Genomic DNA, 27,183 nt, shown 5'->3' with positions numbered 1-27,183 from the left:
TTTCTTTAGTTGCAAACATTTGTGTTAATATGGTTTTATGTATATTCTTTTCTGTTTAAACCAGATTTTGAGATTAAAATTAATCTAATGGATTAATAGTCTGTGTCAGATTACTACTTCTCTTGGAATTTTATGCATGCAGCTGTATGGAGAAAAGGGAAGACAAAGTATGCCATGTAAAAAAAAAAGTATGCTATGAAGAGGGCCTACAAAAAAGCTGGAGAGGGACTTTTCACAAGGGCATGTAGTGATAGGACGAGGGGTAATGGTTTTAAACTGAAAGAGGGTAGATTTAGATTAGATTTTAGGAAGAAATTCTTTCCTGTGAGGGTGGTGAGACACTGGAACAGGTTGCCCAGAGAAGCTGTGGCTGCCCCTCCCTGGAAGTGTTCAAGGCGAGGTTGGATGGGGCTTTGAGCAACCTGGTCTAGTGGAAGGTGTCCCTGCCTGTGTCAGGGGGGTTGGAACTAGATGATCTTTAAGGTCCCTTCCAACCCAAACCTTTCATAATTCTGTGATTCTATGAAGTGTGCTGCTGAAGAACAGGCATCAGGAATGAAAGGGGGAAAAAAATGAATGGATGAATGCTCTCTGGGAGTAGTGGGACTGTACTTCCAGATGACCAACAAAGGTCTTTTCATAACAGGATGTACGTAGACTAATACTGATATGGTAAAAGCAAAGTTACTTCAGAGCAAACCGTAATAAAGGTTTGTTTGCTTTACCAGAACCTCCAGAACTGGGTTTCTGCTTACAGTCTGCCTGCTGGGTAGCAAACAGGGTACTTTCCAGTTGAGAGAGAGAAAGATAGGAACAAATATAAAATGAAAAGCAGGAAACAGGGCCAGAATTAAATATATCTGCACCTGGCTTGTGCAGCCTTTTCCTTTATGCTGTTAGCATCCAGATCTCCTATTAGTAAATAAGTGCTCAGGAGCTTTTGTGCTGCAAGCTAACTGGCAAGCACATTACTGAGCAAGAGGAATCCTGTTTCATTAGCTGCCGGATGGAGCCAGCACCCTACTAAGAGCAGAAATTCTGCCCCAGAGAAGCTGACTGCCATACTCTTCCAAGAGATAGAATGGGACCAGTTTGCGTCCTCCATCCCAAAAAGGTCTCCAGGCACTGCAGAAGAAGAGGGGACAGTAAGGAGAGCCAACCAGCAGAAATTCAGATGTTATCAAAGCGAAAAAAAAAAAGGAAAAAAAAAAAAGGATTGACTGCAGAAGACAGGATGATTTCATTTTTGTTGAAAGAAGCAAAGCCATTGCTTCCTGGAATGGTGTTGCATTTAATTTTCTAATTAAACAGTTTGGAGAGTACTGCTTCAAGAGAAGTACTCATAGGCAAATTAAGACACCCAATTGCCACAGCCTTTATTATCATGAATGATCAAAATAAACTAGCTGGGAATGCCTCCTTAAAATTCTCTGACATTTATTGTGACAGCCACAATTACTACTTATCTGGTTATAAACAGTGCCATTTGTTCTTGTTTCCATTCTGGTACTATTCTATAGAGCATTAGTAGGGATGGATATTGCCCCAGTATTAGAGAGGAAGGAAGAAAAATAGGATACTGTTGCTGAGCTTCAGCATATGACAGGTGTTCACATACAATGTGTTCATTTATTTTTGAGGTGGAGGAGAGGAAGGAGTGATAACTCCAGTTATAGAAAAAGAAGATTTGTGTCTGTAGTTGTAACAGTCAGGCATGCAACCCTTTCTTACAGGCTGGTTGCTCCCCTACTAGGTGGACAGCCAACGGCATAAAGTACGCTAACCTTCCTAGTCACAAGAGCACTTTTCTTTGAATCTCTGCTTCTGTCTTTTGCTCAGTCATATTTCTCGTCCTGATGACTGTGAATTATGCAAGCTGCCATGATTTATTCTAGGCAACAGTTCTGCTTTCAGGGAAGACAGCAAAGGCACTTCCTAAGAGCTAATTAGGGCTCCACGTTTAATGTCTGTAAGACAGACTTTTTTTCAGAGGCAATCACAAGAAGACAGGAGTTGCCACCCATCAGCAGTCCAGTCAACTGCAGGGCCCAGGTAGTATCCAGTGTTAGACACTTCAGCAAAAATTTGAGGAACAGCTGAAGATTAATGTGCTATTCACCATTCTGCTTTTACCTGTAAATGTAAGGGCATATTTTGCTTCTGCAGATGCTTTTTATACACTTCCTAGTTACGCATTTTTCTAGTATTCACATAAGCATTCAGGTTTTTAACCCTCTAAGCTCTTGTCTTTCATGTTGTTGAATAGCAATGAAATATACGTTTATATATATCGTGTAAAATACTTTTCAGTATTCTAGTTTTAAATGTTCTATTTATTTTCTGGTTCCTGTATTATGAGGTGGTGAAATGAATCCATCTTCTACCATCTCTGCCTCATATTATTCAGTAATATCATATGCCTGCAACACTGCATAGTTGGTCTCCTTTTCCTGTAAGCATTCAGTTGTAGCTCCTGACAGGCCTGTATTTTTATGACTTGGAGTTATATTCTCAAATAAACCTTCACATGGCATTAGTTCCCATGTACTATTTCAGATATGGCACTGTTCCACTATCACCTCTGTGCCTAGATTTTGTCTGTTTCACAAACTTTACAACCTGTATCTCATCAGTAGTGTAATTCTGGCACATTTTACATTCTCAGGTTGCAAAATCAGCAGGATTCAATAAAGAAAATAAAACAGCTACTATCTAATGTTGATCTGGTGAATTAAAACAACTTTTTTTTACTAATTAACAGAGTCCCTAGGACAACAGAATTGTGTATTAATTATAACTGTACTATTAATTTGGCTGGATTTAACTTACTGGGTTTTTCCAGCTGGCAGGAATATGAACAAAAATTACTATTTTTTTAAAATATTTGATCACACATGTATACAACTTGTTTAGTTCATCAGGTCAAGTTTCAAAACTATGTGTAGTAATCCATGTTTTGAGTATTAATGATCTACATTCTGCTATAAATACTCTTGTATCTCCCTCCAGTCTTTCCTATAACACTGTGAATTTCCCCTTCTGTATTACCAAGGCCTTATATTTGTGATGCAGTTCTCTCTTAATAACCAGCACTATGTGTGTGGCCTGAATTCCTTCACCCCAAACTGAAATCAAGTTACAGGGAAGGTGACTTGAGGAAGTAGAAGGAAAGCCGAGTTAACCACAGAATGTAATCTCTGTACCTATTCTGGTAACTTGTCTATGAAGAGCACTGGGTGCATCAGAACTTAACTTTTGAGTATATTTATATGCAAATGTTACTGTAGTTTCAGTGTAGACATGCCTGAGGTAAATTTGAAGTCAGTATATGTGAAGCAAAATGCAGACTGCAAAAGTTAAATATTTGGGGAGTGAGCCTGTTAATCTTCTACGTCTCCACTTAACTAATTTCAAGCTAGTTTAAGTATGTCTGCACCAAGTCTAGGTGCATACATACTCAAAACAGCTGTCAGTGTATGTGAATGCAGTCTTACAGGTTGGACTTGGTTTTAGGTGTGGGAAACTGGAGCAAAGAGAGGTCATGTTGGGCCTGAGCTTCTGAATTTCCTAGAGTCAGATTCATCCTGCATAGTTTCAGGCACTCCTCTTGAGTGCCTCCATTATGAAAAATTACCTCTTTAGCCTTTTTTCCATAACTGGCTGAGAGAGAGAAACACTATCTGAGGTGATTCTGCCCATCTGGCATTAAAATGACCTTCCAGATAGGCATATCTGCTGTACTGACAATATAGGACACATAGGATGACTGTGCTTTCAAATGAAATACTTCAGTCAGGTGCTTAAATTGCCTAAATTCAGTTGATGTCATCCAGCTAGAGGGGTTCCCTCTCCCCACCGTTTGATTACTTTATTATATGGATTAAATGTATTGACCAGGTGTTTATGGAGATGGATAAAATAAATGGCAGAAAAATATTATCACATTATTGGTTCTTCATGAAGAACTCTCTTGGGAAGAGGACAAGGGAGATCCAGAACTCCTTTGGAAGTTTAGTAGTGATCTGACAGTGAACTCATCGGCTTGGACGTTTTGTTTAGTTGCTTTTCATTTGCACAATCAGGTTCCTTTAAAGTGATACTGATTTTATATATGTATGGCTATAAGCTGTATGTCAGGTACAGATGGGCGATTTCAATTAACTCAGCTTTAAGAATATAAATAATAATGGTGAATTGCAACAATAGCACAGCAGCATGGTGGAGCTTTAGTGATGCTCTGTGATGGAATCCTTAGAAAATCAAGGGGCAGAAAAATCTAGTAATAAACCATCTACCTCCTCCAGCTGCCTGTGTTCCTCCTTGTCTGCCATTATTTTCGTGTTTGCCCAGAAACTTCCCTCACACCTGTTCTGGGATGAGGGTCAATAGTTTTCCCACAGTTCTGCTATTTTTCAGTTATACATCACCCGTAGAGATTCGCTATGTCTGTACACAGCACCAGAATCTTCCTGTGGACCAGAGGTGCTCTCATTTCAGTGGTCACAGAAGGCAGTGGAGAATCTGACATAACTAAGTTTTAGTTCAGGTGACTTCTTTCCTTTTGTCTCAGCTCCTTGTTATGGAAAAGAAATTACAATTATTTTGTCCTATTAGGCATCTTGTCATTTTAGGTTAGGAACTACCAGGATTGCGTTACATTATGGATTTGTAGTGCATTGGGTTTGTGATTTTGGTTCAGTTTTCTAGTTATTACAATAACACAAACAGCTAATAATAAGTTAGATATTGTTTTCAAAATACAGTTTTAGCCATGCAAGCCAGTGCATTTTATGCTCACAGAGTTAATGTTCAGGAGGAGAAAAAGGTGACTTTAAATCACTAAAATATTTTCAGCTGTATATGTTGAGTCTCTTTAACAAAAAGGTTTATGCACCATTTAAAATTAATAAATGCAACTATGCAAAAAATACCCAACCACTGTCTTAAGGCGTTCCAACCACTGCAATGCCTCCCTTTTCAGAACAAGGACACTGCATATTAATAAGGAAACTTTTATTTAGAGCTGTGTATGACAGAGGTTTTTTTCCTCTATTCTGTTTTTTTTTTTGGACAGGATTTATATCATCAGTCGTATGACTGCGTCTGTGTCATGTTTGCCTCTGTTCCGGATTTCAAGGAATTCTACACAGAATCTGATGTTAATAAGGAAGGCTTGGAATGTCTCAGGCTGCTAAATGAGATCATTGCTGACTTCGATGATGTATGTACCTCTAACAACAATCAACATATGGTTTCAATCTTAATAACCAAGGGTATGCAACAGTAAGCAAACATACTTGAAAGGGAGAGTGGAAGAGCTCCCAGAAAAGAACTTTTGTGTGCCTAGTCACGTGGAAATTACTTACAGGGAGTATTAAAGGAAAAAGAGATTTATGTGGGATAAATCAGATACTGACCTGGCATCATATTCAATTGCTTTTGATTCGCTATAATGAGAATCCTATGTGTATATCTGATGGAGAAATTTTTGCCCTTTAGCTGCAGTTCATGAGGCAGTCATATTCCATGCCATATATTATCTAGAGTTTCTAAATACTAGTGCCTAAAGTCAGGCATGTAAATCTATGTCCCCTGAAATGAAACAGCTTTGTGTTATACCTGATCTGTGTTGGTCTCATCATAGAGAGTGTTGATCAGTTGATACGAGTGACTCAAAGGATTGTATAAGTTTTAATATTGCATTCTCTGAAGTTACAAGCAAGTACAGAGTATGATTACAGATGGATTGTGAAAAGGCAGCTGTAAAGGTCTCACTGAGAACAGTATTTGTCTTAAATAAAGTTATTAGTGATGAAGATACTAGAAAAAGGCATTAAGGTCATGTCATGAGTCAGAGAGCACAGTCTGGATTTGTGGATTTGCAGCTACAGAGGGTATTTTAGCAGCAAACCTGTTTGTAGAACATTGCAATGCTCAAAACAACCTGGGATATGAACTAAAATCCTTGGATTTTAGTCCCATTGGCATGGACCATCCCACTGGCATGGAAGAGATGCTTACTTACAGAAAGCTGCTTAAAGCTTAACTGTTGGATCGCATGGTGACTCAGTTCCAATATCGAAGTCTACTGACTTTTAAGAGCTGTATGTACAATAAGGTGGAATTTATTCTCATTACTGTAAAATGAGTCACTTTATAATAAAAAAGTATTTTAGCAGACAGAAATTCCCTTTCCTTGGAGGCTGTAACCATTGTTCTTACCCATCCTGAAGTACATCATTCTGTACATATTTATTTGTGAAACCATTTGGTGTCTATTAAGAGACTGTTCCACTAATTGATGCTCTGAATGCTGTTAGAGTAACAATGCTGTTAAAGTAACAATGCTATTAGAGTAACAAGGCTGCTGATCTGAATAATGAATAACCATCCTTGTTTTACAGTTACTGTCAAAGCCAAAGTTCAGTGGAGTTGAAAAGATAAAGACCATTGGAAGCACTTACATGGCAGCAACAGGATTGAGTGCTACACCCAACCAAGAACAGTGTCAGGTACAGGAAAAGGTTCCTGCTTAATAAAAAACATGTTCAAATGAAGGCTAAAATACTGTTCATTAAACTGCAGGTTATGTATAATGTTGTGGCCTAGTTTTTTCTTACTAGCGTAGGTTGTATTGTAGTGGACCAGTGTATACTTTTGTTTAGTAGTCTCTGTGAATTATTGTTTTTCACATTGCAGTTTGAAAATGCCACCTCTGTATTTGCTAAGTCTAAAACAGGTCTTCTGCTCTAAATACAATACAGCATTTTATTGCTACATGCTGCAGCAGAACTGGATTTATAGTGTACAAAAGACTGCCTTTTGGGAGGGAGGGCTGAGTAGACGTATTAACCATACACTTACAGAACACTCAGGCTCAGCATTGAGAACGTGTTCCTTTGTTTCTGGTTTAATTAATAGGGTAGGATTGGGAACTGCAGTTAGCAGAAATGAAGTTCAGAGAAGCAATTCATAACTTTTAAGCAAAATCCTTGCTTTTGCCATGATCTTTAGAGTACTACAGGTTAGCAACAGAGAGAGCAATTATGAATCAACATATTCTCTGCTAAAGATAAATGTGTTCTTGCCAAACTCATGTTCCTTCTAGACAGAAGCAATTAACACCTGAACTATAGACCTTAAGGATCCTGAGGACAAAAAAAGAATGATTTTAAAATAGTTCTGAGATTTAATACAGGGAGATGAAGGGGATGAAGGAAATGCAGAACTGTAGACTGAAGATGAGAAGACATAGAGGATCTCTCAAGCACAACTAAAACTAGTGTGTGCACAGGAAGAAATTTATCATTTGAGTTTGAGTTACAAACTGTAAATCAAGAGATCCAAGTTTTAGTGTTCCTTTGGTGATTTAGTACACATTTTCAAAGGAAATCCACCAAAACTCAGCAGCCCTCAGTCCAGATGCCCAAAGATCCACAGGTACTGCAGTACCTAGTGTGGCAGGGACTGACTGCTAGGCATACTGCTGGGAACAGCCCCCAGCTTAAAACAAGCACCCAAGGAAGACTAAGTGCCTAAAGAGGGGGTCTGAATACATCAACTGAACAGGAAACCATCTGTCTTAGCTAGGAGAGGACTCCAAAGGAAACAGGCTTCATTCATCTAAACAGCTGCTCTGGTAAGCAGCATTACTGTCCCACCTAGGCTGATGCATCTACTCTATGAATCATCTCCCGAAGTTGTCATCTGTCCATCTCTTCTGTCACTTTCTATCAAGAAATGAAGAAGATTCAGTAATTTCTCATAGAGATCAGTGAGTCCATCTCTTATGAAATCATCCTCTTGTCAGGGTCCTATCCTGGGCTGTGAGAGCCCCAAAATCAATTTTCTCCTCAGCCCAAGGGGACTCAAACCAGTACTTAGAAATCAGGGTACACTGTTGATGTATGAGGAGACATTAAGTCTATAACCTTTATAAGTGGTATAAGCTCTGAGCTAGTAAATTGGGGATACAGAGGATGGGTTACCGCATTCTTCTCTTCCTCTTGTATTTTATTCATTTTCAGGTCTATTAGATGTTCTCAGAGGTGCTTGCTTATCTACCAGATGAGATCAGTGGAGGAACTCTTAAAACTGGGAATTTCACTGGAGCTTAAGCATTAACTAGGGTGCTGAGCTGTGCAACAGTGAGAGGGAGGAGAGTCCGTGATCCTGTTCACAAGCATTATTTTTTATTAAAGGACATAAAATAGAGGCACACACTTAGAGAAAATTAATGAGCAAATTCTAAGCACACATAGACATTGAGCACCTGTGGGATTAGTTATTTGGCAATCAAAACATTAGATTAGACACACTTTGGATCTATCATCTCTAGACTGCCTGATTGTGTAAGTAAAATGCATCCTGGTCTATTGGCCATTGTTTGATCTAACTGATGCTGAACAGGGCACCATCTTCTACATTACATTACTTTTCTGCTGCTGCCTGCTGGCATTAGGACATCCCTAAGGGCTTAAGTGCTTTCAAGTATTCAGCATATTTTGGTTGTATTCTCACAGCAGCTAAGGCTAAGGAAAATTATTTTATTCTGTTTGTTTGGCTGTTTAAATTCAGGAACCTGAACGACAGTATATGCACATAGGAACCATGGTGGAGTTCGCATTTGCCTTGGTGGCGAAACTGGATGTCATAAACAAGCATTCATTCAATGACTTCAAGTTAAGAGTAGGTATGTATCACAGGATTTTTATAAGAATATCATGGAGGAGGGGGAGAATTCAGTGTGAAGGGTACTTCACTGATTAAAGTGTTTGTTAGAGAACTGACCAAAAGGGACGTGAAAGTAAAACGCACCATCTTTACTCTGTTTAAAGGCAACCTACGTGGTATTGCCCATTAACCATAGCTCTGTAGGAGTGTTTCAAGGCAGGACTTAGAAAAGGGCAGTATTCCTAAGTAAAGAATGGTTGAAAAATACATTCCCGTGGCTCTGAATTGTTTTATGGTAACTCTATAATACTTATTTTAGAGGTTGTTAACCGCATAAATTTTTTAAGCTTATCAATACCAAAGGACGCACGCAAAAAGACTCTAGACGGGGCTTTAGAAACCATGGATGCGCCTAAGAATGGTCATGTAGGAATTAGGGCTTCTCCCACCAAAAAGGTGGTGGGAATCCAACTGAAGAGCATCTACACCAATGCATGCAGCATGGGCAACAAACAGGAGGAGCTGGAAGCCCTTGTGCAGCAGAAAAACTATGGTATAGTTGCGATCACAGAAACATAGTGGGGTGACTCGCACAACTGGAGTGTTGCAATGGATGGCTATAAACTCTTCAGAAGGGATAGACAAGGAAGGAGAGTGGTGGGGTGGCCCTGTATGTTAGGGAGTGTTTTGATTGTCTAGACCTTGAGGATGCTGATGATAGGGTTGAGTGTTTATGGGTAAGGATCAGGGGGAAGGCCAGCAAGGCAGATATCATGGTGGGAGACCACCCAACCAGGATGAAGAGGCAGACAAAATATTCTACAAGCAGCTGGGAGAAGTCTCACGATCGCTAGCCTTTGTTCTTGTGGGGGACTTCAACTTACCAGATGTCTGCTGGAAATACAATACAGCAGAGAGGAAACAGTCTACGAGGTTCCTGGAGTGTGTGGAAGATGATAACTTCCTGACATAGCTGGTGAGCAAGCCAGCTAGGGAAGGAGCCCCGCTGGACCTCTTGTTTGTGAACAGAGAAGGACTTGTGGGTGATGTGATGGTTCGAGGCCATCTTGGGCTTAGCGATCATGAAATGATAGAGTTTTCAGTTCTTGGAGAAGTAAGGAAGGAGGTCAGCAGGACTGCTCCTTTGGACTGCCGGAGGGCAGACTTTGGCCTGTTTAGGAAACTGGTTGACAGAGTCCCTTGGGGAGCAGTCCTGAAGGGCAAAGGAGTCCAGGAAGACTGGACACTCTTCAAGAAGGAAATCTTAAAGGCGCAGGAGCAGGCTGTCCCCATGTGCCAAAAGACAAGCCAGTGAGGAAGAAGACTGGCCTGGATGAACTGAGAGCTTTGGCTGGAACTCAGGAAAAAAAGGAGAATTTATGACCTTTGAAAGAAGGGGCAGGTGACTCAGGAGGACAAGGCTGTCATGAGGCTATGCTGGGAGAAAATTAGAAGGGCCAAAGCCCAACTAGAACTTAATCTGGCTACTACTGTAAAAGACAATAAAAATGTTTCTATAAATGCATTAGCCACAAGAGGAAGACTAAGGAGAATCCCCTTCCTTTATTGGATGTGGGGGAAAACATAGTGACAAAGGATGAAGAAAAGGCTGAGGTGCTTAATGCCTTCTTTCCCTCAGTCTTCAGTAGTAAGACCAGTTGTTCTCTGGATACCCAGCTCCCTGAGCTGTAAGACAGGGACAGGGGGCAGAATGAAGCCCACATAGTCCAAGGGGAAATGGTTAGTGACACGCTACACCACTTAAGACACACACAAGTCTGTGGGGCCAGATGGGATCCACCCGGGGTACTGAGAGAGCTGTCAGAAGTGCTCACCAAACCATTTTCCATCATTTATCAGCAGTCCTGGCTAACCGGGGAGGTTCCAGTCGACTGGGAGGTAGCAAATGTGATGCCCATCTACAAGAAGGGCCAGAAGGAAGATCCAGGGAACTACAGGCCTGTCAGTCTGACCTTGGTGCTGAGGAAGGTTATGGAGCAGATCATCTTGAGTGCCATCACACAGCACATACAGGAAAAGCAGTCAATCAGGCCCAGTAAGCATGGGTTTATGAAAGGCAGGTCCTGCTTGACTAACCTGATGTCCTTCTATGACAAGATGACCTGCTTACTGGATGAGGGTGAGGCTGTAGATGTTGTCTACCTGGACTTTTAGTAAAGTCTTTGACACAATTTCCCACAGCATTCTCCTGGAGAAACTGACTGCTCATGGCTTGGATGGGTGTACGCTTTTCTGGGTAAAAAAATGGCTGGATGGCCAAGCCCAAAGAGTTGTGGTGAATGGAGTTAAATCCAGCTGGCAGCCAGTCACAAGTGGTGTTCCTGTGTGATTCAGCAGTGACTGGGTGTGTCCCAGGGCAGGAGAGGCTGCAGTTGTTTGCAGCTCGTTGGGGAGGGCGCTGACTCCCTCCCAGTGCACAAGGCGAGGAAGGTGCCAAGGAGCTGTGAACCAGGGGTGGCTCCAACAGGTATTTCCCAGTTCAGTGAAAGAACAATGGTATCTACCCGGTGGAAGAAGACCAAAATGGATGTGGGAACCCAGACAGAGCTCCCACGGAAGGAGGCGATGGTGCAGGTTGCGGGCTGCAGGGAATGCTACACCGTCTCTGTGGTGTCAGGGGGCTGTGTGCACTGTGAGCAAGTAGATGATCTGCTTGGCCGAGCGGCACAGCTGCAAAGCCAGGTTGAAAGGCTTCAAGCCGAAGTAGAAAGGCTTAGGAGCATTCGGGAGGCTGAAATGGAGATAGACTGGTGGAGCCAGGCTCTGCCCTCCCTGCAACAAAAATGGGAGCACCTGCCGGAGAGCTCCCAGGATCGAGGGACCCCTGTACTCTGCCCCTCTCAGGTGGAAAACGATAACCTAGAGGAGAGGAGTGAATGGAGGCAAGTCTATGGCCGTGGCAAAAGGCGAGTGCCCTCCTTGCCTACCTCGCCTCCACAGGTGCCTCTGAGCAATAGATATGAAGCCCTAGTGGAATACAGCCGGTCCAACGGGGATGTGGTGGAGAGGCAACCTATATCAGAGGTCCCACCACAGTCAGAAAAACCTGACGGGCGTATAGCTACCTCCTCCACAAGGAAGAAGAGAAGAGTTTTAGTGGTTGGAGACTCCTTCCTAAAGGGATCTGAGGGCCCAATATGCAGAGCTGACCCCCATCACAGGGAGGTCTGCAGCCTGCCTGGAGCCCGAATCAGGGATATCACCAGGCAACTCCCCAGCCTGGTGAAGGCCACAGACTACTACCCCCTGCTGATCTTCCAGACAGGTGGGGAAGAAGCTGCATCCCGTAGTCTGAGGGGGATGAAGAAAGACTATAAGGCCCTAGGGCGGTTGGTGAAAGAGTCTGGAGCACAAGTTGTTTTCTCCTCCCTCCTTCCTTTTTCAGGTGATGACGTGGGATGGAACAGTAGGATTCTCTCTATTAACGCCTGGCTACGAGACTGGTGCTACAGGCAGGGCTTTGGGTTCTTTGATAATGGCTGGTTTTATAAGACAACAGGCGTGACAGTGATACATGGGAAAGGTTTATGTCGTAGGGGCAAAAGGGTTCTGGGACAGGAATTAGCAGGGCTCATTCGGAGAGCTTTAAACTAGATTCGAAAGGGGATGGGGTGGTAGCTGGGCTTGCACCACTGGGGCAACGCTCTAGTGTTGAGGTAGACCAGGAGGCCCCCCATCCCCCTGGGGTGAATTCAGGGGGTGAATCTGGGATGAAACCGGTGTGCCCAGCTCGCTCCCTGAGATGCCTGTACACCAATGCACGCAGCATGGGGAATAAGCAGGAGGAGTTAGAAATCCGTGTTCGGTCGGGGGGCTATGATCTAGTGGCAATTACAGAGACTTGGTGGGATGCCTCGCATGACTGGAATGTGGTAATGGATGGCTATGTCCTGTTCAGGAAAGACAGGCCGCTAAGGAGAGGTGGTGGAGTTGCTCTTTATGTGAGTGAGCAGCTAGAATGTATTGAGTTCTGTCCAGAGGCGGATCAGGAGCAAGTTGAGAGTTTGTGGGTGCGAATTAAGGGGCAGGCTGGCAGGGGTGATACTGTTGTGGGTGTCTATTACAGGCCACCGGATCAGGATGAGGAGGGTGATGAGGCCTTCTACAGGCAGCTGAGAGCAGTCTCGCAATTACAGGGCCTGGTTGTTGTGGGGGATTTCAACTACCCTGATATTTGCTGGGAGGCCTACTCAGCCAGCCATCCCCAGTCCAGGAGGTTCCTCCAGTGCGTTGATGATAACTTTCTGATGCAAATGGTGGATGAGCCAACTAGGAGAGGAGCGCTGCTGGATCTGATCCTCACTAACAAGGAGGGTCTGGTTGAAGAGGTGAAGGTTGAGGGCAGCCTTGGTTGTAGTGACCATGAGATGGTAGAGTTCAGGATCTCATGTGGCAGGAACAGAATAGCTAGCAGAATCACAACCCTGAACTTCAGGAGGGCCAACTTTGGCCTTTTCAAGCAATTGCTAGGGGAAATCCCATGGGACAGGGTACTAGAAGGTAATGGAGCCCAAGATAGTTGGTTAGCATTCAAGGACTGCTTCTTCCGAGCTCAAGATCAGAGCATCCCAACAGGTAGGAAGTCAAGGAAGGGTACCAGGAGACCTGCATGGTTGAACAAGGAACTGCTGGGCAAACTCAAGTGGAAGAAGAGGGTGTACAGATCGTGGAAGGAGGGGCTGGCCACTTGGGAGGAATATAAGTCTGTTGTCAGAGGATGTAGGGAGGCAACTAGGAAAGCTAAGGCCTCCTTGGAATTCAACCTTGCAAGAGAGGTCAAGGACAACAGAAAGGGCTTCTTCAAATACATTGCAGGTAAAGCCAGCACTAGAGGCAATGTAGGCCCACTGATGAATGAGGTGGGGGTCCTGGAGACAGAGGATAAAAAGAAGGCGGAGTTACTGAATGCTTTCTTTGCCTCTGTCTATACTGTTGGAGGCTGTCCTGAGGAGCCCCGGACCCCTGCGGCCCCAGAAGAAGTCAGGATAGAGGAGGAATCTGTCTTGGTTGATGAGGGCTGGGTCAGGGACCAATTAAGCAACCTGGACGTCCATAAATGCATGGGCCCTGATGGGATGCACCCGCGGGTGCTGAGGGAGCTGGCGGAAGTCATTGCTAGGCCACTCTCCATCGTCTTTGCTAAGTCGTGGGCAACGGGAGAGGTGCCTGAGGACTGGAGGAAAGCGAATGTCACTCCAGTCTTCAAAAAGGGCAAGAAGGAGGACCCGGGTAACTATAGACCGGTCAGCCTCACCTCCATCCCCGGAAAGGTGATGGAACAACTTGTTCTTGGTGCTGTCTCTAGGCACATCAAGGACAGGGGGATCATTAGGGGCACTCAGCATGGCTTCACCAACGGGAAGTCTTGCTCAACCAACTTGATAGCCTTTTATGAGGATGTTACCCGGTGGATAGATGATGGTAAAGCTGTGGATGTGGTCTATCTCGATTTCAGTAAGGCGTTTGACACGGTCTCCCACAGCATCCTCGCAGCTAAACTGGGGAAGTGTGGTCTGGATGATCGGGTAGTGAGGTGGATTGTGAACTGGCTGAAGGAAAGAAACCAGAGAGTAGTCGTCAGTGGGACAGAGTCCAGTTGGAGGTCTGTGTCTAGCAGAGTTCCGCAAGGATCGGTTCTGGGACCAGTTCTATTCAATATATTTATTAATGACTTGGATGAGGGATTAGAGTGCGCTGTCAGCAAGTTCGCTGATGACACAAAACTGGGAGGAGTGGCTGATGTGCCGGAAGGCTGCGCAGCCATTCAGAGAGACCTGGACAGGCTGGAGAGTTGGGCGGGGAGAAATTTAATGAAATATAACAAGGGCAAGTGTAGAGTCCTGCATCTGGGCAAGAACAACCCCATGTACCAGTACAAGTTGGGGGCAGACCTGTTGGAGAGCAGCGTAGGGGAAAGGGACCTGGGGGTCCTAGTGGACAACAGGATGACCATGAGCCAGCAGTGTGCCCTTGTGGCCAAGAAGGCCAATGGCATCCTGGGGTGTATTAGAAGGGGTGTGGTTAGTAGGTCAAGAGAGGTTCTCCTCCCCCTCTACTCTGCCCTGGTGAGGCTGCATCTGGAATATTGTGTCAAGTTCTGGGCCCCTCAGTTCAAGAAGGACAGGGAACTGCTAGAGAGAGTCCAGCGCAGAGCCATGAAGATGATTAAGGGAGTGGAACATCTCCCTTATGAGGAGAGGCTGAGGGAGCTGGGTCTCTTTAGCTTAGAGAAGAGGAGACTGAGGGGTGACCTCATTAATGTTTATAAATATGTAAAGGGCAAGTGTCAAGAGGATGGAGCCAGGCTCTTCTCAGTGACATCCCTTGACAGGACAAGGGGCAATGGGTGCAAGCTGGAACACGGGAGGTTCCACTTAAAGTTGAGGAAAAACTTCTTTACGGTGAGGGTGACTGAACACTGGAACAGGCTGCCCAGAGAGGTTGTGGAGTCTCCTTCTCTGGAGACATTCAAAACCCGCCTGGACGCGTTCCTGTGTGATATGGTCTAGGCAATCCTGCCCCGGCAGGGGGATTGGACTAGATGATCTTTCGAGGTCCCTTCCAATCCCTAACATTCTGTGATTCTGTGATTCTGTGATTCCCCAGGGCTTGGTATTGGAGACAGTTCTCTTTAATATCTTTATCAATGATCTGGATGAGGGGATCGAGTGCACCCTCAGTAAGATCTCAGATGACACCAAGTTGGGCGGGAATGTTGATCTCCTGGAGGGTAGGAAGGCTCTGCAGAGGGATCTGGACAGGTTGGATCGATGGGCTGAGGCCAGCTGTATGAGGTTCAACAAGGCCAAGTGTCGGGTCCTGCAGCTGGGGCACAACAACCCCATGCAATGCTAAGGCTTGAGGAAGAGTGGCTGGAAAGCTGCCTGGCAGAAAAGGACCTGGGGGTGTTGATCAACAGCTGGCTGAACATGAGCCAGCAGTGTGCCCAGGTGGCCAAGAAGGCCAACAGCATCCTGGCTTGTGTCAGAAATAGTGTGGCCAGCAGGACTAGGGAAGTGATCGTTCCCCTGTACTCGGCACTGCTGAGGCTGCACCTCGAATACTGTGTTCAGTTTTGGGCCCCTCACTACAAGAAAGACATTGAGGTGCTGGAGCGAGTCCAGAGAAGGGCAACAAAGCTGGTGAAGGGTCTGGAGAACAAGTCTTATGAGGAGCAGCTGAGGGAACTGGGGTTGTTTAGTCTGGAGAACAGGAGGCTGAGGGGAGACCTTATCGCTCTCTGCAACTACCTGAAAGGAGGTTGTAGCGAGGTGGGTGTCAGTCTCCTCCCAGTAACAGTGATAGGACAAGAGGAAATGGCCTGAAGTTGTGCCAGGGACGTTTAGATTGGATATTAGGAAAAATGTCTTAACCAAAAAGGTTATCAAACATTGGAAGAGGCTGCCCAGGGAAGTAGTTGAGTCACCATCCCTGGAGGGATTAAAAAGACATGTAGATGTGGTGCTTAAGGACATGTGGTGGGTTTAGTGGTGGACTTGGCAGTGCTAGGTTAACAGTTGGACTTGATGGTCTTAAAGGTCTTTTCCAACCAAAATGATTCTATGACTGTGATTCTATATAAATGGTTTTGGAGGACAAGAGCTATAAGGGACCAGTGAGGCTGGAGTTTAAAATATTTCAGATGTACTAAACTCAAGCAAGCATGCCAAAATGCACCCTTTCCTTCTCAGTGTTAGACTAAGGAGGATATTGCTTTTCGCTGTTATTCTGTGGTTATTGATAAATAAGAGCAAAGATGTATATATTTGTTTAGTTTATAGATGTATATAGTTGTTTATATTTGAAAGGGGTATTCATTATTTCAGCTTCTAATAGCTTCCACTTGTGCATCGTGGTATTTAAAAAAAGAAATAGGCAGCTGCAGTAAGTTATGGAAAGCATGATGAAATAAATTAATTCAGAGCTGGTCAAGAACCATATGTTCCAAAACGTTTATTTCCTGATAGCAGTACACAGCAGTTTTACAATGCAATATGTCACTTGGAAAGTGTGAAATGAAAGCAGTAAATAAATATTGGAAACCCATAAATCCTGTAAACATGTCAGAAGTAGTTGATTTCCAACAGTTATCAGTTATTCTCCTGTCTTGTCTTTTTCTTGCTGTGCTGCTTCCTTTTCCTTTCGGCTTCTCCTCTTTTGTTTATTTCACAGTGCCACCCACTGGCAAAACTGGTCTTCTGATTTGAAATATTCATGTGCTCCTGAGAGCACTCCTTTGCCAGGATATTTTGTCTTCCTTGCTAGAGTTAAAAAATGGCAAAGCATTTGAAGTATGCTGAAGTATGCTGAAGTATCTGAAGTATGCTTCCTTCTCAAAGTGTTACATAACTTGATGGGTTTAAAAGAAACATGTAGAGATATCATATATCTGTACAGAATAAAAATTCTCTTCTCTCCATAGATGACACGTGCCACATACTTGCAAACATATCAGCAGTGTCAGTACAGATAAAGAGCTGCTGAGTGTTGGGGCTAAATCCACAAACTGATTAAAGCAATACTGACTCCTTTAAAGTGGAGATCATGAAGAAAACTTTCTGGTGGGAAAAAAAAGGATACCTGGTTGTGATTTTTAAAGTGTTTGCTATAGGTTGCAGAGAAGTCGGACTCCTTTGCTTCATGAAATAAGGAATAATTAAATCTACAAAGGGAGACAGGCCCCAAACTGGCACTTTTGCCACCTTAATCCAATATAGGCACCACTGAGATCTTTACTTCCCATCTTCATTTCGCTTCTCCACTTCCCACCACCACTTGACCATGAAAGCATCTGATATCCGTGGCAATTAGAGCCACAGAAACGTTTGAGCATCTACCTCTGACATAATCCCCGCTGTAAGGATTTAAACCCAAACTGCCATTTGTAAAAACCTTCCTCAGCCAGCATCTAACCCCAGAACTGTTGCAACTCGCTTGAGGTCTCAGCTTTCAACCTTCATTTTCTGTGAGTGCCTGAAACGCTAGTTGTGCCTTAGGAGGTACACAGCCTACCCTGACGTTGTCAGGCAAGGGAGGGGAGCACCTGGATTATATTTCAGGCATTCCTCCCCTAAGGAGGTGCTAGATCAGGCTGAGGTGCTTGATTTATTAGACAAGCTCAGATGTGCTTTGTGGCAAGTTTTGCATAGGTACTCCTTTTTTTTCAGAACAGAATAGAGGCTGACATTCTTTTTCATATAGCGTCATGGTTAGAACATTTGTCTGTGTTGGAGGTGAAGTTAATTTGGTTCCTGCTTTTGGCTGAGGCTGCTCAAGAATGGGGATGCCTGTTCCCTGGAGAATGCTATGACCCCAGGCTGTACGATACTTTGGAATGAGATATTCTCTGTCTGTCCTGCTGAACAGTATTTGCCTTTTCATGGAATAATTAAATGTCACTTTGGATACAAGAGAAAGAGACAGATGGTATCACCCTCTGTTAGAGCATTCGCCTGGACTAAGTACTACTCTTCCAGCCTTGCCCCAACAAACATTCACGTGTCATGCAAAGGAGACCCACAGTAGCAGGAATGACATAGAGCAGCACATCCCAGAATGCCTGGGTGGCCAAAACACATTCCTAAGAGATGTGGGTAGAAGTCTCCTCAAAGGAGGAGAGATCTGAAGCTGGCTTTCCAGCCCCTGAGGTATTACTCAAACTATCAGCAGTGGTGGTTCAGGAAGGAGGTAAAAAGAAAAAAGTCACCTCCTGCCCATTGTATTTTGTAGGAAAGTCCCACTGTACTGCCCTAATTTCTGGACCATGGCAAAGCATTTGCCACACACATCTCTTCAGTATTCCCTACTAGCCAGCTTGGGCTACTCAGCAGATGGCTTTTGTGGATTCCACTCTCAGGTCCCTAGTCCTTTCTGCACACTGGATGTCATGAGGCAGAAAGACACACCCGTGACTTGGATGTTAATGCAGAGTGTTGCAAGTTCTAAGTCCCTTTGTGCATTTAATCCCAAGAACTTAGACAAATATTTATCAGGTTCTATCTGGTATCCTTTAGGGTTTGCATATTTCCCCAGTCGTCTAAATTTAACTGCTACAGTCACTTTCACCAGAGTTTCCAGGTGGGCTTGTAGCCTGGTTGCTAGCCCATGCTGCCATGTTACATATGATCCATACTAGATTAGCCAGATCTGAGATGCCTTGCTGTGCTATGGTCACACTTCCATTTTGCTGCATAGATATACCCCTAGTGATGGTTTCTGTCAAGGAATTAATAGAAGTCAGTTATGATGCATTGGAGTTAATTTTAGAAATCCAAACTACTTACTTATCCAGGGTTTATTTCTCACTAGGTCTAACTTGGCTTTCCTGCTCATCGGTATGTAGAGTTACAATTATAGCATATTTGATACTAGTTAACGATAATGGTTTTGATTTTGCCTCCTGGTTTCCTTCCCTACTAGCAGAGTACAACTCACTGCCTTTACAAAAGTAACATAGGATACAAACTGACTGCAAGATAAAAAATGCCCAGAGTCTAATGAGGGACTATACTATTTTGTTCTTCACTCTTACAGTGTGCATTTCAGAGCTAGCAATTTGTTACTCTTACTCCATGATTAATCAAATTATTTGAATACATATATTTATATTGCAGTTATTTAGGACTGTTCTATGGGCAATCCAGCCTTCAGAACAAGGCTTCAAATCCTTCCAGCTCATTTGCAGTAGTTTATTCTACATTTAAGAAGCAAAGAATTCTGTAAAAGTAATTTGATTTGGCCACCAACTACTGCAGAGAGGAGAAGCCCTTTTCACTACACGTAGAAATGAAAAGAAATTATTGTATATCTGTTTTCACAGAGGCTGATGCTCTCCCACAGTGTGTTCCTCCTGATATCTAATAAAGGCAGTAGCAGGTTATTAGGATACTAATGGTTGAAAATATCACAGAATCACAGAATCAACCAGGTTGGAAGAGACCTCTGGGATCATCGAGTCCAACCATTGCCCTGACACCACCCTGTCGACTAGACCATGGCACTAAGTGCCATGTCCAGTCTTTTCTTAAACACATCCAGAGATGGTGACTCCACCACCTCCCTGGGCAGCCCATTCCAATGTCTAATAACCCTTTCTGAGAAGAAGTTCTTCCTAACGTCCAACCTGAACCTTCCCTGGCGAAGCTTGAGGCTATGTCCTCTTGTCCTGTCGCTAGTTGCCTGGGAGAAGAGGCTGACTCCCACTTCACTACAACCTCCCTTCAGGTAGTTGTAGACTGCAATAAGGTCACCTCTGAGCCTCCTCTTCTCCAGGCTAAACAACCCCATCTCCCTCAGCCGTTCCTCATAGGTCAGACCCTCCAGACCCTTCACCAGCTTGGTTGCCCGCCTCTGGGCTCGCTCCAACACCTCAACATCTTTCTTGAAGTGCGGGGCCCAGAACCGAACACAGTAGTCAAGGTGCGGCCTCACCAGTGCCGAGTACAGAGGGACGATCACTTCCCTAGACCGGCTGGCTATGCTATTCCTAATAGAGGCCAGGATGCCATTTGCCTTCTTGGCCACCTGGGCACACTCAAATTTACTCAGGATGGGAGGGAGCTGTAAAATTAAAATTACATTAACTAACTTTTGGCATTTTTATAACTGACATCCTCCTGCTGTAAATGGTTGATAAAACAGTTGTGAACAGACTATTGGTTGCTGTACTCACTATTCAGCATGGGCCAAATAACATGTTCATTGACTTGATATGTTACCAGATGCACTGTGTGTCCTTGTTTGGTGGGTCTCCCTTTTTAATGTTAAGTTCTGATGTTTTCCAGGTATCAACCATGGACCTGTAATAGCTGGAGTAATTGGAGCTCAAAAACCACAATATGATATCTGGGGCAATACAGTAAATGTGGCCAGCAGGATGGACAGCACTGGTGTCTTAGATAAAATACAGGTAAGTCTTGGTTTTGTGCTAGTATTTACCTTAATCCTTTGAGTTTGGTCCTTAAAAAAATCATATATTTGTACACTAAACAGGTCTGTGTTTTGGAGCTAAGGATGCCTACAGAAAAAAATTACCTACTAGCTGTAACTGTACATTTCAAAAGAATTAGACCTTGAGCAGGAAAGTAAAGAGTTAAAAGAAAATTATAAGGAAAATGGGAGGAGAATCAAAACTTTTTCTTGACCCTACTGAGGAATACAGTGGAGGAAGTCATGGGTTGCCTGGAAATGCATCCCTAGATTAAGAGAGGATTTGATGGAAATCACATTTCTATTCTGTGAATTTCTAAACTCGTAAAATACTAGCTACCTTATCTCTGAAGGGGATTCCTGACGTTAATTATTTCTAAATACAGGAAATGACCGTAACTGCTGTACATCAAGTTAAATCCATAAAGCAATCATGAAACTTCCCTTTTAATCAACCATGCTGATTAATAATCTTTATAGATGATTATCTTTACAGATTATAGATAGAACTGTATAGGAAAGACCTTCAATTTACTAACTTTCCATTGATTCCATAGTCAGGGATCACATTTTAAGTATCTGCCTAGCATGCTGCCTAGCACTTTGGGATCCCAGTGCGTGATTGAGAGCACTCCAAATCTATGACTGAGACTATTCAGAACTAAATAATGGAAAAGTGAAGTTACCAACTGTTGGTCAAAACTGAAAACAGAAGGGATGTCAAAGCAATCACATCTACAGACAGTTGCTTGCTTCACAAAGAAACACAGACAGTCTGAGACAACTGATGTTGTTGAACAACCTCTGTCCTAGTGGGCTTTCACCTAAAATGGCAGAACTGCCTGATGTTCAGTTCACGGCCAGTTATGTGGGAAACTGGCAACAGCATGTCTGACAGGTGATGCTAATGTCTTACTATCGCTTCATTCACACAGCCTTAGCGTTTTCCAAAAGATGGGGAAGCTTGGGCCTACTAAAATGAAAAACAGCTCCTGAAGTTGAGAAAAATGCTATATGAGGAAGAGTGTTGTCCCTAGTGCCATTTGTGTATCTACAAGCCCTCTGTTTGGAATCCTACGTACAGCAATGGTTACACTCAATTTGATGCTTTAGATTAGAATTGGCATCCAGCAACAGACTATTTGAAAGCTCAGGTGCTCAAACCTCACTTGAGACCCTTAAAGGCCTTATAAGCATTATAGCAAAACCCTTATAACTGCTCAGAACATGTGTGCTTTTCACACTCCGGAAGAAGATTCTGCTTTGCTCTGTTATCAACGCTGGCTGTATTACTGTATTGTTGCAGGTTACAGAGGAGACGAACAACGTCCTGCAAACACTAGGGTACATGAGCACTTGCAGAGGAATAATAAATGTAAAAGGAAAAGGAGAATTGAAGACATACTTTGTACACACTGAAATGACAAGATCCCTTTCACAGGGGAACGTGGCATCTTGAAGAACACTTGTATGTGTCATCAGTACCATATTTTCAGGAAAGTATCACGCACTTTTTAACTACATTTTGGCCCTTAACATGCGTGCTATTTTCTGGTATGTGGCACTTATTTTAACATGGCTGCAGAATAGTCCCATGAGCCATCATTTTGCACCTTGATATTCCTATGTTTGAGGACAGTTGCGATGTACACTACAGGACTGGAAGATTGTGCTGCAACTTGCACTGTTATTCAAAGACAAGAAAAGAAGGAATAGGAATGAAAAGGAGGTAACTCATCCTGAAAGGACTAAAAAGAAATGTTAGTGACAAATGCGGGGAAAAAAGGCAATAAAGCTAGGGGTGCATACTATTTTCTGATGCATGGTGTTTTCTGGAAAATACAGTCGCTCCCCAATAGCATCTACTAATCTGGTATTAAAGTGTACAGTATTTGTAAATAAGTTTACTCTGTCCACACATGATTTGGATGTGATCACCAGTTGCATCTCATAGCCAGGGACACGTTGGGTGGCTTGCTGGCATTCTTTCTGAAGAGAGAGCTAACAATGCTGGAATAGTTTTGTACAAACGTGTCAAATGTTTTGAAGCTATTGTCTTTTGTAAGGTTAATTCATTAAAAGTTTATATGTACTTTGTCTTACTGTTGCTGTCTCTTAGTTTTGCTTCTTTCCATGGCTTCTGTTGCTCTAAACCTGCGTGTCCTCTGCTGCTGCCACTGTTGCTTTTTATTGAGCAGTTAGATGCTGAGGCAGGCTATAGCCAGCTATCTCAATAGCCTCGGTCACTAATATCTGCTAGACTTGCTATTGCCTTTCAGAAATTGAATCACCTCTATTGTCTTCAGTCTTGGGTGTCATCCTAGGCACTTTGCAGTCATTTACTCCCTAGGTGATACAGAAGACTTACCTCAAATCTATAAACGCAAGCAAAGTGGGGGATACTGGAGACAGTAGCAGTGTTGCTACTTTGCAACTGGCCTGCAATGCTTAAACAATAACTAGGAGAAGCTGTACAAGAGAAATGTTTTGTTTGTTTTGCACTTTGACAACTTCTTTTGCCCTTGCATGCCCTTCACTTAACTTTTACAATGCCAGATTTCAGGAGATATTTAAAATAATCTAATTTATCAGGACATGAGTATGAGCAGAAGATACAAAAAATGCTATTTTGTGGATACTCAAGATCAATTTAAAGCCCGCTGAATTAAAAAGTATCACACTTGCAGAGTTTCATAGATGAGCCTGGTGAAAGACTGAAAAAGCAGCTAATTTTTGCTTTGTTATTATCAGTGTTATAAATTAGGACTCGAGAAATTGAATAATTGTGGTTTATTGCCAATGATATGATCAGAAAAGCAAGCCGCAATAAGCAAAGACAGCGCGTGTCTTCGGGAGGAAATTTACAAATAATGAGGGTTCCTGGAAATAATTAGCATAATTACACCCATTCCCAGAAACTAAGTGTAACAACCCTTACTCATCTTAATGAATATGTATGCTTTACCTAGTAAATTGGTGTCTTCCGTGTGATTCGGCGCGTGTCTTCGGGGAGTGGTGACTCCCCGGCCGCCCAGCGCTGTCTTTGCTTATTGCGGCTTGCTTTTCTGATCATATCATTGGCAATAAACCACAATTATTCAATTTCTCGAGTCCTCATTTATAACAATCAGTACTTGAAATTAACATATTCTTTTAGTCATAACAGCCTAACAAGACCAAAATTAATAAAATCCTCCTATTTAAAAAATAGCATGTAATCATAGGATTTTTTTCTGATATTGTATGAATATAGAAGTGAATTTATGAACTATTAGCTCTGGCATGTTATTGAATTGTGAAAAGTATTCAGATTTCTCATTCATGAAATATATTTACATTTGTATTGCATTGGTGTCCTTTCAGAAGGAGTTCTCAAAATTGTGCGTCACAAATAAATGGCATCAGGCCACAGTCTCACTGAGTGTGGCACAGTTTACTCACAGCAGCCATCTGCCTGCTAGAAAATTGGAATGGCAGTAGATTTCAAATGCCTACATTTGCAGTAAAATAGGCAATCTGAATTTTGATCCTTTTAAGTTAGTCTAAAAGCAAAATGAAAGTTATTTCAGTTACATCCAACATAACACACTTGACATCTCACCCAGAGCTGGAGACTTTTGATCAATAACTCTCAAGATAGGTGGTCAGTCTAATAAAATCTCATTAAAAATGTTTTGTTGCCTTTATGATTTCTTCTTTTTAATTAATAAGTTAAAATAAGTATTTTCCAGTGGAATGAAAGACTTTCCAAATAGCTCACATGGCAGCAGAAACAATGTCCCAGTCATTGCCTAAAACAAGTTATCACTTAGCTCTGCTTAAGACTTCTCCTAAATCCCTCCTCTCCACTTATTACAGAGTTGTCCTAGGAACAATTGAAAAAAAATTATAAAATCTCTTAGACTTTGAATGTACTCTGGGCCCTTAAAATCATTCTGGTATTATCACAGGTCAAAGCAATCATTTCTTACTGTGGATGAAAACCCTTTATGCAAAGTTGATTATATTATACTGTTGTATCTATGTGCAGCTTTCAGGTATAACCTGTACATTCAGGATTTTGCTTTTCATCTGTATTCTTATACACTTTGGGCATCAGCAGCAAACCTTGTACCTAACTTGATAGCCTTGTTTCAGTGATTTTTATAAAAGTTAATGTTATATTTCTGTAAGCCACGAAACGTTAAAACATGTGAATGGCCATGAGCTGACTGGACCAATGAAATATAAAGCAAGATACATATGTGCCCTCCAAGAGCTTGTTGAAAATGCCCTTGTTCAGACCACTCATGTCTCACTGCTGTTCTTCTCTCATTTTGTAGTTGCATTCAGATTCTTGCAGCCAAATCCTGCTAAAGAACAAGAAAGTGGGCAAAAGATGATTACACATGCGGTATGATGCCCAGACAAAGAAAGGTGTATACCATCCTCTCGCCAGCCTTCAGTTACTATTATTTTTATCTTTCTAGTGCCAAGAAGCTATTTATATCCAATAAATACTTTTTGTCTTCCAATGGATTTTACATCTACTGTTTATACTAGTTTATTTTTCCCCTGTCTGGATTGACCCAGAGTTCTTATATCCTCTTTCTTCTTTTCCTGCAGCAATTTTATCTGCCTGAATAACTGTATGTAACTAACACTGCTCACATATCAGTGTGTACCTTGAAGAGCTTTATGATAAGCATACAAAACAGTATTTGAGATGCCATATATTCTACATCACAGTAAGGCTCAAGTTCTATGACTTCCATGTTGGTGCCATAGTTCATAGCAAACCACAAAGAGCGTGACTCCCAAAAGTACAATGCAAATGTATTTCACACAGTGAGGCAGCAGCCAAAAGATCAATATAAAAGTGATTCACTGTGGTCTGGGAAAATGAAATCCAAACGGGAACACCTGGGGAACCTGCTGGATTTTTTTCAAAGTCAATGCTTTGCTCCAATTTATGGAGAGCTACCAAGGGACAGGAAGAAAGATTAGACTTGCAGATACTTTTGCTAACTACAAAAGTAGTTGGGACTACCTGTAAATCAATGCTATTTAGCTGCTGTTTCTAAAGAGAGACATTAGCATCATATTTATGCTGTGTGAAAAGCATTTTTCATTCTCTTTATATTTCTTTATGATTCCCCTATTTTGTAAAATATGTACAGACCTTCCCTTTTTCCACTGAGGCACAGGTAGGAGTTCAACCTGCTTGTTTCTAAAGCGACAGCTGTGCACATCTGAAGGTAAAGCTGTTGAAAGTCTTTCCTGTTTTGTTTTCAGAACCTCATATCAGGACAAATAATTACCTGTGTTGTCAAGATGCTTTATATAGCAGCAGATTTACTGTTAAAAGCAATGATTACCTTGTCTTTTGATATGTCGTTTTCCTTTTGGTTGTACTTCTGTATGAAGATACTTCAGTTTTTCATTTCAGATGACAGATTCTCCTTCACCTGACCTAGATAATCCCCTTCAACACTTTCTACAAGTGGACCCCAAACAATTTTAAGACTAGGCCTTGTTGGTTTTATTTTTTCTTTCTTGTCTAAAATAGTAGAGTGACTCTGGGGAGGACACAAATGTAGAATGAGATATATGTGCCTTAAATAAAACATGTAATTAAGAGAGTATTTTTGTTCCTTGAAGTACTTCAAATTTGTGCGAATTGTCAAAAGTGGTGTATAAATCAGTTGTAGCTGGTTCACCTTAAAGTTTGCTATGTATTAATTTTAAACATTTTAAAATTTAGGGGCAGGAATTATTCAGTTCAATTTAGTTTTTAATATGTAAAAACGCAAGATAAGGATATTTTAATCCTGTTTGCAGCTATGAAGATATGAATCCCTTTATGTTGTAGGATGCCACTGTTCCAAACAAAGATTCTGCCAAGAATTGTTTGAAATTTTTTGATGGAGTATTTTTCAAATGTATTTGTAGCCATTGAGATGGTTTTCATAAAAATCTCAGTTTTGACAGGAAAAAAAATGCACGTGAAGTATTGTGAAAGATTGACATTCCTGGACTGGAAATTTTCATGTTTGCATTCCAAAACAGTGTTACAAATAACAACTGTTATGAAAGTAATGTCCACCTCATGTATAAAGTTGTGTATTAACTCTACTTACCAAGAGGATTATTGAACAGAATATTCATCTGACTCGGTGAATTGGAATGTCCATTCAACCGATCTCATTCAGCATACAAATAATAATTGAAATTATGTCTGTTAACCAGTTATTTTGTTATTGTTTCTAAATTATTCAAATAAAAATAATTATAATTATCTGAAAAGCCTAATTCTCCCGTCAAGCATCTGAAATTGTAGTCACAGGCCAACCAGGAAGTGATTGCAATCTGCAGACCAAGGCTCAGTCATAGTAATTGTGTAGAGAATTATTTCAAACAACAGATACATTCAGGGAAAATGAAAAAATTTCCTGAGTAGCTCATGAACAAAAAAATCCCTGATGGTTACAAAAGGTGTGCAGACTTCTGCAGGTGAGGTACAGTTGTCTCCATCTCCTTCAGAAAACCTCTGAAGAGTCTTTCTGTTTGAGACGGGCAGTC

The 27,183-nt window shown here is 42.3% G+C and overlaps 1 protein-coding gene across 1 annotated transcript in view; it reads left to right on the top strand.

Moving 5' to 3' along the window:
* ADCY2 (adenylate cyclase 2) overlaps positions 1-26,907 on the top strand; it is a 236,481-nt gene extending 209,574 nt beyond the window's left edge. Inside the window, exons 21-25 of the mRNA XM_068397286.1 lie at positions 5,075-5,221; positions 6,405-6,512; positions 8,578-8,692; positions 20,478-20,602; positions 21,929-26,907. Of these exons, the coding sequence (XP_068253387.1) occupies positions 5,075-5,221; positions 6,405-6,512; positions 8,578-8,692; positions 20,478-20,602; positions 21,929-22,081 (648 nt within the window). The 3' untranslated portion in view covers positions 22,082-26,907. The remainder of the gene's footprint in view (positions 1-5,074; positions 5,222-6,404; positions 6,513-8,577; positions 8,693-20,477; positions 20,603-21,928) is intronic.
* Positions 26,908-27,183: the final 276 nt, after the last annotated feature.

The sequence above is a fragment of the Nyctibius grandis genome, chromosome 3 (assembly GCF_013368605.1).
Source record: "Nyctibius grandis isolate bNycGra1 chromosome 3, bNycGra1.pri, whole genome shotgun sequence".
In the NCBI taxonomy this organism is placed as follows: Eukaryota; Metazoa; Chordata; class Aves; order Nyctibiiformes; family Nyctibiidae; genus Nyctibius; species Nyctibius grandis.
The sequence above is the reverse complement of the archived record's forward strand: the minus strand, read 5'-3'. Positions and strand labels throughout refer to the sequence as shown.